This window comes from Chelonia mydas, chromosome 6 (assembly GCF_015237465.2).
Source record: "Chelonia mydas isolate rCheMyd1 chromosome 6, rCheMyd1.pri.v2, whole genome shotgun sequence".
Taxonomy (NCBI): Eukaryota; Metazoa; Chordata; order Testudines; family Cheloniidae; genus Chelonia; species Chelonia mydas.
This window is the reverse complement of record NC_051246.2, coordinates 89,006,107-89,015,583: the sequence shown is the minus strand read 5'-3', so window position 1 is coordinate 89,015,583 and position 9,477 is coordinate 89,006,107. Positions and strand designations below refer to the sequence as shown.

The window sequence follows — 9,477 nt, the reverse complement described above, 5'->3', positions numbered from 1 at the left end:
AAATGTGGAAGCAACCAAAAGCCGTTGTATATGTCCCAGCTGATAAACAACTGGTAAAGAAATTCAGATCACTTGTGTATTTTTAATGTTTGCTATGATTCGTATATAATCGATTTTCAAACGCTCAGGAAATTGCAAGGTGGTTTGTTCCCGGACCCCTGCCTTTCCCCGAAACCTTTTTTACAACGAAGTAATACAAGTTCTGTCATCGGGACAAACATAAAGGATGTTGCTAAGAAACCCAGGAAGAGTCTGTGATCTTGACATCAGATCAGAGAATCACAAAAGCTAGAAATTGATATCTTAGTTCACCCAGTGGATCGCTCACGTGCTTTCCCACCTTTTAGCCAAGTAAGCCCATTGTCAGGCAGGCACCAGCATTTCTTGTGAGAAGTCAGAATAATGCACAATTTAAGTTACTAATCAGGCATCCGCTACTCATTGTTATCATTATTCTTGGGTGACTATTTCCAAGCAAGCTTCTGGGCTGAATGCTTTCTATAACAAAGATATAAAATGGTTTCAGTGACTCACCTGATGTTTGTCAAATATAGGTTAATGTCAGTGGATCCGCATTCAAGCTGGTGTTCGTGTTTATTGGGTGGCTTAGCGTCATGTCTCACCGCTGTGACTCACATGGCATGGTTTCTAAACGTGTGACACGGCAAAAGAGAATAATAAAATATACAGAAATAGAAGCCTTGTATGAAGGACTGGACTGGATTTAGCCCATGAACGTGTCAATAGAATGTTGGAAACATATGTTCGAGAACCTTGATTGAAATTGGAAGCCCCAAAGTTATTTGCCTTGGTGAGTCGGGGGGTGGGGGTGGGGATAAGTATTGTGTGGTGTGATCATAAGACTAGTTCTCATTTCTTGGTGTATGTTGGCTGCAACGCTCAGTCATTACTTTGAAATATATGCCGGTCGCCAAGTTAAAGGAGCATCTACTGTACTTTAGTAAACACAGCCCGCTAATCTCCGGGTTTGGAGGCTGGGTGGCCTTTTGTATTCTATTCACACAGCGAGGGCTGCCCTTCCTTATCTACTTCGTGTAATTTCCAACGATCCCTGCTAGCATTTCTACTGGCCATTTGAAAGGAGGGTATTTTCCTTTCCTACTCTTCCCCCCCATCCCTCCTCCCACCTCGGTCTCTCCTTCATTCCCCGTAGCTTAAACCAATTACACTGCTTTGCAAATAAAGTGACGCCCCGGGGGAGTTACAAGCGAGTGGAACTGCCTTGTTTGCAGGTGCATCTCCGGCTTTGTAGGTGCGAACGTCTTTGTGCGGCGGACAAATGGGGAGAGGAGGAGGAGGAGGTGGGCACTTCTGCGACGTAAGATCCACATCAGCTCAACTCCACTCACATCCCAGCCGGCACTTCCTCACTTTCTCAAGTGTCTCGCCCCACACCGCTCCCTGCCTCCTTTTTGGCTTATTATAGACCAGATCTCAACCCCCTTTCTCTCCCGCGCCCCGCGAGTTGGCTTCTTGCTAGACTGGGGCTGTGTCACGCTCCCTTTCCTGCTGCCTGTCTCTTACAAAAAGGCTGGATGGTTACACCGGGCAGGTTGGCTCCATGATGTTAGGTGCTGTAAAAATGGAAGGGCATGAAACTAGCGACTGGAGCAGCTACTACACCGACAATCAGGAGGTGAGTGAATCATAAGAGCTCCCTTGTTTGCTGCCCCTGAGCCGCTGTAGCGGGCGGGGGGGAGAGGGGGAGGCTGGGTGTGCGTGTAACAATATGGGGAAGCGGTTTGCACTCTAGATCCTGCCAGTGCAAACGTGCCTTTTCCAACACTGAAGCCGGCCAAGCAATAAAGAAACCGCCACGCTTTCCAATAGCTCCATGATAATGGGGCTGCTGCTTGTGCTTGGAGTGACTGGGGGTGCAGGGGGGAGTTAGCGAGCTAGTTTAAGAGGCGTCATTTGTACTTTTGCACAAACAAAAGCCCCCCGTAAACTCTTGGCTCGGTGCACAGGACAGTGCCCGAGCTCTGAGCGCCCTCCCCTCTGGGCTCTCCAGATGGTGCAGTGTGAGGGCCACGAGTTGCAAAAACCCTCGAAAACACTAGCGCCTTCCGTCGCTGTGGACGAGCTTGACTTTTAAGGCCTTCTCTACCCACAGTTTTCAACGGCCTCACCTGTTAATTCTGGTGGTTTACTGGGCAAAAATAATCAGTCGTTTGTACTTTGCAACAAGATTTTTGAAACGTGGGTGCGCTTCTGCCTGGAACCGGAGGGTGGCGCTGCTGAGAGTCGGATCAGGCTGGCACCAGGGAACCTGTCTCTTTCTCCATACCCTTTGCATTTCCGTGTTGTTCTTATTTTTACAATTATGCTCAGAAGGAACAGAAAGAAAAGATCAAACATAAACAAATGAACAATGATAGAGGGCAAATAAATCACCATTACGGAGTGACTTACCTCCCCTTGGAATATGGATTAAAACACAACAGCGATTGCTGTTTGCACATTTGTGGATGTGGCCGTGCAGCTTTCACACTGGCATGTTTGTGAAACACAACACAGTTAGCATTAGAGAATATCTAAAGTCATGCACAGATTAGTACATAAAAAGGAGACACTTCACAGCCGAATTGTAAATGTGTAGGGCTAAAATGCGGGATATATGCTAAATATTTGCACGCTCATTTTGTGTGTATATGTGTTTAATGAAGGGGAAAATAAGAGTCATATTAAATACTTAGCTTTTCTGTATTTACTATTCACTACCATAAAGTCCTGGAAGCCTCCCTTTTACTATGTTAGAGACAATAGCTTATCCTTATTTGTTACTATAATAAACTCACTGTACATATTTTTATAAGGGAAACGCATTCCTGTTTAAACTGTTCTGTGAAATAATTACCTCAATTTAAATTAAAATCAGGCTTTTAGAGAAAAAGGCAGGGTTGCTTATAATAAGTAGCTGCAAATACTACAGTACATCAACAAAATAATTAAACATAGCTTTTACTTAACAGAGTTGCATTTGTTCACTCTTAATTGTAAATGAACGAAAAAGGCCTTGACCCCATTTCTATTAAATTAGATTTAGCACCGGTTTATATACCTTTACTAATTTTGGTGATAGATTTTTATAATAGTTCTGAAATGTGTCAAAGTCGTAATTATATTGCACATTAGAAGATTATAGAAAATCATAAGGAAACACAATATAGAATTCAGAGTATTTATACTTTGGGAAGTGTTTTTTAAATAATGTGACACATTAGATATAAAACAAATAACGGTACATGCGTTGTCTTTCAGAAATGTATAAGTAAAATAATACGGTCTGAGCAGGAACTGCTGAATTTCTTGTAATGGTATATCATTAGCTTGTTTAACAAAAAATTCAAGTACATGGCAGCCATATGTATGATGATTCTTTTGTAGCAAAACCTAGGCAATTTAATTCCGCCTTGTCTAAAATGCAATCTGACAATGCACAAGTTTGTTCATTTTTATTAGTTGTATTAGTTTTTATTAACTAATCAAAACATTAGTAATATGGAAACAGTCTAAGAGTAAAATCTATCCTGTTTTAGCCAGTTGTTTTGCCATTATTTGTAAGTATGGCTTTGGTATGAAAAGGTGAGATTATACTTTAGCGTAACTTTGTAATGTAACTGTGTACTGCATCAGCCGTTGGGGATACAAATACAGGCGCCTTTTCCAAATAAGCACTTGAGTAAAAATATTTAGCCTTCTCATCCCACTACCTTGTGCACAAAACGGCTGCAAATAAAGATAGCATCGTTTCAGTATGACAGTAATGAAGTGACAAAATATTAAAGGCAAAAAGGCATTCACGTTGGCTGGCCGTTTGTAAGACACGTCAGCTAATACACGTTTTTATATATTTTTGCTTTGTATATGTAAATAGGGTGGAGGTATAGGAGCAAATCTGCTTCAATGAAGCCTGAGTATCTTGCCTTGCCCCGGACAGTCAGATCGCCTCCAGAATTGCCGTGGTAACTTTCCTGGGGCTCGGGGGCGTCATTGCTTTGTGTAAGGCAGGGAGACATTGCCCCGGCCTCTCGTGTAATGAACTTTTGCTGGGGGGTGGGGGGGGGGTCGCTTTCCTAAAGTGTCCTGCCTTCTCTTCTGCTAACCGCCGCTCTTAATCTTGTGTCCCTGCTGCAGGCCTATTCCTCTGTTCCCGTCAGCAACATGAACTCGGGGCTGGGCTCCATGAACACCATGAACACCTACATGACTATGAACACTATGACTACCAGTGGCAACATGACCTCCGGTTCCTTTAACATGTCCTACGCTAACACAGGGCTTGGGGCAGGCCTGAGCCCGGGCACCATGGCCGGCATGTCTGCGGGCCCCACCGGCGCCATGAACAGCATGACTGCCGGGGTGACGGCCATGGGGACAGCGCTGACCCCGACCAGTATGAATGCCATGTCAGCTCAGCAAGCTTCAATGAACGGCCTGAGCCCTTATGCCGGCATGAACCCATGCATGAGTCCCATGGCCTACGCTCAGTCCAACCTCACCAGGACCAGAGACACCAAGAGCTTTAAGCGAAGCTACCCCCATGCCAAACCCCCCTATTCCTACATCTCTCTGATTACCATGGCTATCCAGCAGGCTCCCAGCAAGATGCTGACGCTGAGCGAAATCTACCAGTGGATCATGGACCTGTTCCCCTACTACCGGCAGAACCAGCAGCGGTGGCAGAACTCCATCCGGCATTCGCTCTCCTTCAACGACTGCTTCGTCAAGGTGGCCCGGTCGCCCGACAAGCCCGGCAAAGGATCCTACTGGACCCTGCACCCCGACTCCGGCAACATGTTTGAAAACGGCTGCTACCTTCGCCGGCAGAAGCGCTTCAAGTGCGAAAAGCAAGCGAACGGCAAAGCCGGGCAGGAGGGCAGGAAAGACCACTCCGGCGCCTCCAATTCCAGCTCCAATTCCCCTTTACACAGAGGTCACAATAAACCTGCCCAGCTGGAAAGCGCAACGACCTCCGTCTCCAACCCCAACCCTCCCACCAGCCCCCCGTCTCTGGACCACAATGGATCAAGCACTGAGCTTAAGACCTCGGCTTCCGCGGCGCCCTCCACCATCAGCTCGGTCCCAGCCTTGGCGCCTGTCCCCCACCCGCCGCACTCCCTGGCCCACGAGTCCCAGCTCCACCTGAAAGGCGATCCCCACTATTCCTTCAACCACCCCTTTTCTATCAACAACCTCATGTCCTCCTCGGAACAGCAGCACAAGCTGGACTTTAAAGCCTACGAGCAGGCTCTGCAATATTCTTCTTACGGGGCGGGTATCCCAGGCGGGCTGCCCCTGAGCAGCGCCTCCATGGCCGGTAGGAGTAGTATTGAGCCCTCGGCACTGGAGCCTTCCTACTATCAAGGTGTGTATTCCAGACCCGTGCTAAACACGTCTTAGCTCTGCTCCGTCACCGCCCGCGTGGCGAGTCTGATTCTCCCTGTCTCTAGCCCGGTAACAAAACTGTCACGTTTCCGCACGCTGCGTGCGAAAGGACTGTTACTTTATTATTGTGTTCCAACGCGTTGTGTATGTTATTATAAAACTGGCCCTCCGGCGAAGTTGAGCGAGCCCCCATTGTACATACTCCCCGCCCCTCGCCTCTGCCCCTCCAAAGATCGCTGTCGCCTTTGCGGGGTGTTAGTAACAAGAGAGAGAGAGAGAGAGAGAAAAGGTTGTTAAGCTTGTAAACTATTTGTTTGTGCTTTCCACCCCCACCCACTCCCCCCTTCTGTGCTCTATAATCTCATGCAAGTTTACAGGTATGTGGCAATACTTTTAACAATACGGAGATGAAGAAGCAAGCAAGCAGACATATAAGGTTCTTTTTTTAATTAAAAAACTTTGAAGGACAATACTGCTGTGAAGTAGCAAAACACTAATCTCTAAGCAACAAGAAAACCATTTACTTTCTCAGATTATCCTTTTGATACTTGCAAAACACTCGTCGGTTGGTAGAACAGGCATCAACACAGATGCTATGGGCCGGATCCTGCACTCTCACTGATGTCAAGGGGAGTTTTGGAGCGCAGAATTTGGGCCAGATATTTCCAAGCGTTACCTGTCTTGGGATTTAATATAAAGTTCCAGAGGTCACAATCAGTTGGATTTTTTTCCTCCCAGGCTGTTACTGAAGATTCTCATTCATCAGGAACTCTCTTCAACATGTGGATGACATGATTATTTCATTTGAGTCTCTTCATTGTGTACAAACTAGACCTATATATGTATAACAACGTTATTTTCCCCCCAGAAAATATTGAATATTAACCCAACGCAAAGAAAGAGGAGAGAGAGAGCTCTCTCTCCTTCTATCTGTTTCAGAATGACACATCCAGAATTTTTTATGGCCGTTTAATTATTGCCATTGTTAGCTTGTTTCATCCAGTGTTAATGCACTTTCCACAGTTTTACACGGTGTTAGCATAGACAGACGGGTTTTATTATTCCTGTTCGCTTTCTCAATGTTCTTAATTTATTGCATGGTTTATATTTTCTTTCTTTACAGCTGAAATTGCTTTAAATAACAGCAAGAAATTACACATGAATTTTTTTAAAAAATGTTAATTTTATAAATGTGATTGTAATTGAAAAATATTTTGATTTAAAATGATAACTGAGAATTTAAGCCGTGAAGTATGTTTTTGATCATTTGCAGTTAAGGACTTTAAATAAATCAAATGTTAACAATGAATGATTTCTGCTATTTTCTTTCGATTGCATATGTGTGAAGGATAGAATAGACTTACATAAAATATAAAAAAAGAGGGTGGATATGAAGGCATAATAAAGACTTATTAAATGTTGAAGAACTCTTAACACTGTGAACCAGAATGGGGATGCTGGCGTTAATAAAGAAAGTGATATCTGCTTTATTCGATAGCTAGATAGATAGACCACACAAGCTCTCTCTATATAGTAAATATATTCATGCATAAACATCCACCTCGAATTTAAAATTCACTCGCTATGGAAAAACTGCAGTTAGATGAAAGTATAATATCCTTTTTCTTTAGCGTTTTAAGACTACAGAAATTATCTTAACCGGTGCTGTGAATCTTTTGTCATTTTAGGGCGGGAAAGAAACTGAAAGTATGTTTCAGTGTGTGTACTGTTTACTAGGAAAGTCAAACGAACATTTTACACAATATTTAAACGGTAAAAATCCACCGCAGAGTGTGCTTTTATTTTAAATGCCATTAGATGCTCCCTACTGTATATTTAATCTGTATTTATTGCAAATTATGCAGATGTTTCCGAGTCCAGCTGTGGATAACTAATTTAACAAAATGTGCTCTTACCGCTGTTCCTAAATATTAATTGGTTCTCGCTGATATTGTTATGTATGCCAGTGTGCATTCCTCTCTGTACTGAAATGCAGCAGAACTATTTGCAGTATAGAATGCAACATACTAGTGTGGTTTTGTAGAAACACATTTGGTACCTATTCTTCTAAAGACGCAGTTTCCAGGAGTTAAGCTGTTGGTCATTGTTACACTTGAAGAAAATCTCTTCAATGCAACTTCACACCAAAATGCTGCTCTAAATCACAAAAATCATTAATCTCCTCAGATCCTAGGCTCAGTTTCCAGTCCACCTACTTCTTTGTGGATTTTGCTCAGATTGACATCAACAACAACAACAACAGCTCTGGCAAACGCTGATCCCCAGCAAGCAGCACTTGTTTGTGAACGGCATCATCGCGAGGGGTATGAACTTGAACAGATTTTACTTTGATCAACCTACTTCATACAAGAACCCGAGATAAAAGAACGGTGTAATTCTCTTAATTATCACATAATTGCCCCCTGACTGGTCGGGGAAAGTGGAGACAAACTAAATGGGGGGGAGAGACACCACGGAAATCCCATAGCAAAACCCAATTCTTCAAACCCTGCGGCCCAGCCAGGAAGGAAAGGAAAATATATAAAAGGCAAGCAGCTCTGGGCTTTTAAAAAATAGTTTGATCATTCACTGAATGAAGCCACTACTCTGACGGGGGTTTAAGGACACAGACACACAGAGTGAAATAAATTCCACCTTTTCCTACATACTTATATTTGATCGAATATAGATTTAGAAAATGAGTTTTCCAAATGATATACCACGTATTCTAGAACACTGGGAAATGCAAATCTCGGCCTGGTAAGCAACATGAGCTGCTTAGCCGTGTATCTAGATGCCATTACTTTGCTGCCCCGACGCATAAGACTGTCTATGCCGCCTGGAGCTGCAGGCTGCTCAGCACCACTGGAAGTCAGGCCAGATGAGCCCTAGTCTACCGCCCTACCTCACTCTGTCAAAGGGAGTTTTTACCCCAGCAATTACTACACAGTCAAGCCCATTGTAAGTAGAATGTACCTAGTCCTCCATAGAACAGTGCTATAAGATAGCACGCTACTTCAAAATGAAAACATGGATGCAGTGCTTTGGGGCTTTGAACAGAAAATATAAATTGACCCACAGTGGTTAAATATTAGGATTCAGACCTTAGCTGTGGAATACAGCCAGGATGTAATTGACCTGGAAGAAATGTAAAATGATTAACCAGACCATTCTGGTTCAAAATGATCTATCCGGCTATCTAGGTATCTAGCTATAGTTAGTTCAGTCTATACTATAAATAATATATATTTCCAGGATATGCATTAAATATGATAAACGTTAGAATCTCTGTTTTCTATAATAAGAGCAACAGTGACTACGATGGGGGAAAACATATACACGGAGTAGAGGGGAAATTATTAATTGCCAGCATGGAAAAAAGTATATTTTTAACAAATATAGCGAATACAGCTTCTGTGCTTAGTTCAAGACAGAGTCACCAAAAGGAAGGAAAGTCGTGTATTTTCTGCCCCATGCTCATCTATCAAGTTCTGTTGTTCCTGCTTCTTCTCCTCTTTACACCTCTCCTCAAGAAGCCTTCAGTAACAGCAATAAAATAAGCTCGAGACAGGACTGCATGGGAAGGAGTGCAATGCACCACTTTCATGCTTTTATATTCAGCCAGTTCTATCGTTCTGCCACGATCAAATTCACTACACAGAGCATGATTTTACTACATTTCAACGCCTGGTGTCTTAGCCCTGTTGCCTTATAGGAAGCCAAGGAAATGGGTGAATTCAGGATTAGTCGCGCTGTGACTTTCGGACATTACTGTATTCCAGTTTATCTGGAAATTTCTGCCTTTTAAAAATGCAATTATCTTTAATCAGCCACATGCTAGAAAGCTAAAACTATTGGCAACCATCAGGTTCCTTTAACCTAATTAAATGCAAATAGGGAGTAATTCAGTATGTTAGGGGACCTCTTAAACGGTCTAAGTGGATTTTAGATGGTTTGAAAGATCCAGATCTGGAAATGGATCACGCTTTCCTTGAATGGGAATGTTTGAGTTCGCAGCGAATAGGGGCTGGGATTAGTGTCAGTACCTTTTTCATTTCATCATTTTAA

At 43.4% G+C, this 9,477-nt stretch overlaps 1 protein-coding gene across 1 annotated transcript; it reads left to right on the top strand.

Moving 5' to 3' along the window:
* Positions 1–1,271: 1,271 nt before the first annotated feature.
* On the top strand, positions 1,272–6,718 carry FOXA1 (forkhead box A1). The gene is made up of 2 exons (XM_007065244.3): positions 1,272–1,657; positions 4,159–6,718. Exons 1-2 carry the CDS (start codon positions 1,583–1,585, stop codon positions 5,422–5,424), a joined length of 1,341 nt encoding a protein of 446 aa, XP_007065306.1. The 5' UTR covers positions 1,272–1,582; the 3' UTR covers positions 5,425–6,718.
* Positions 6,719–9,477: the final 2,759 nt, after the last annotated feature.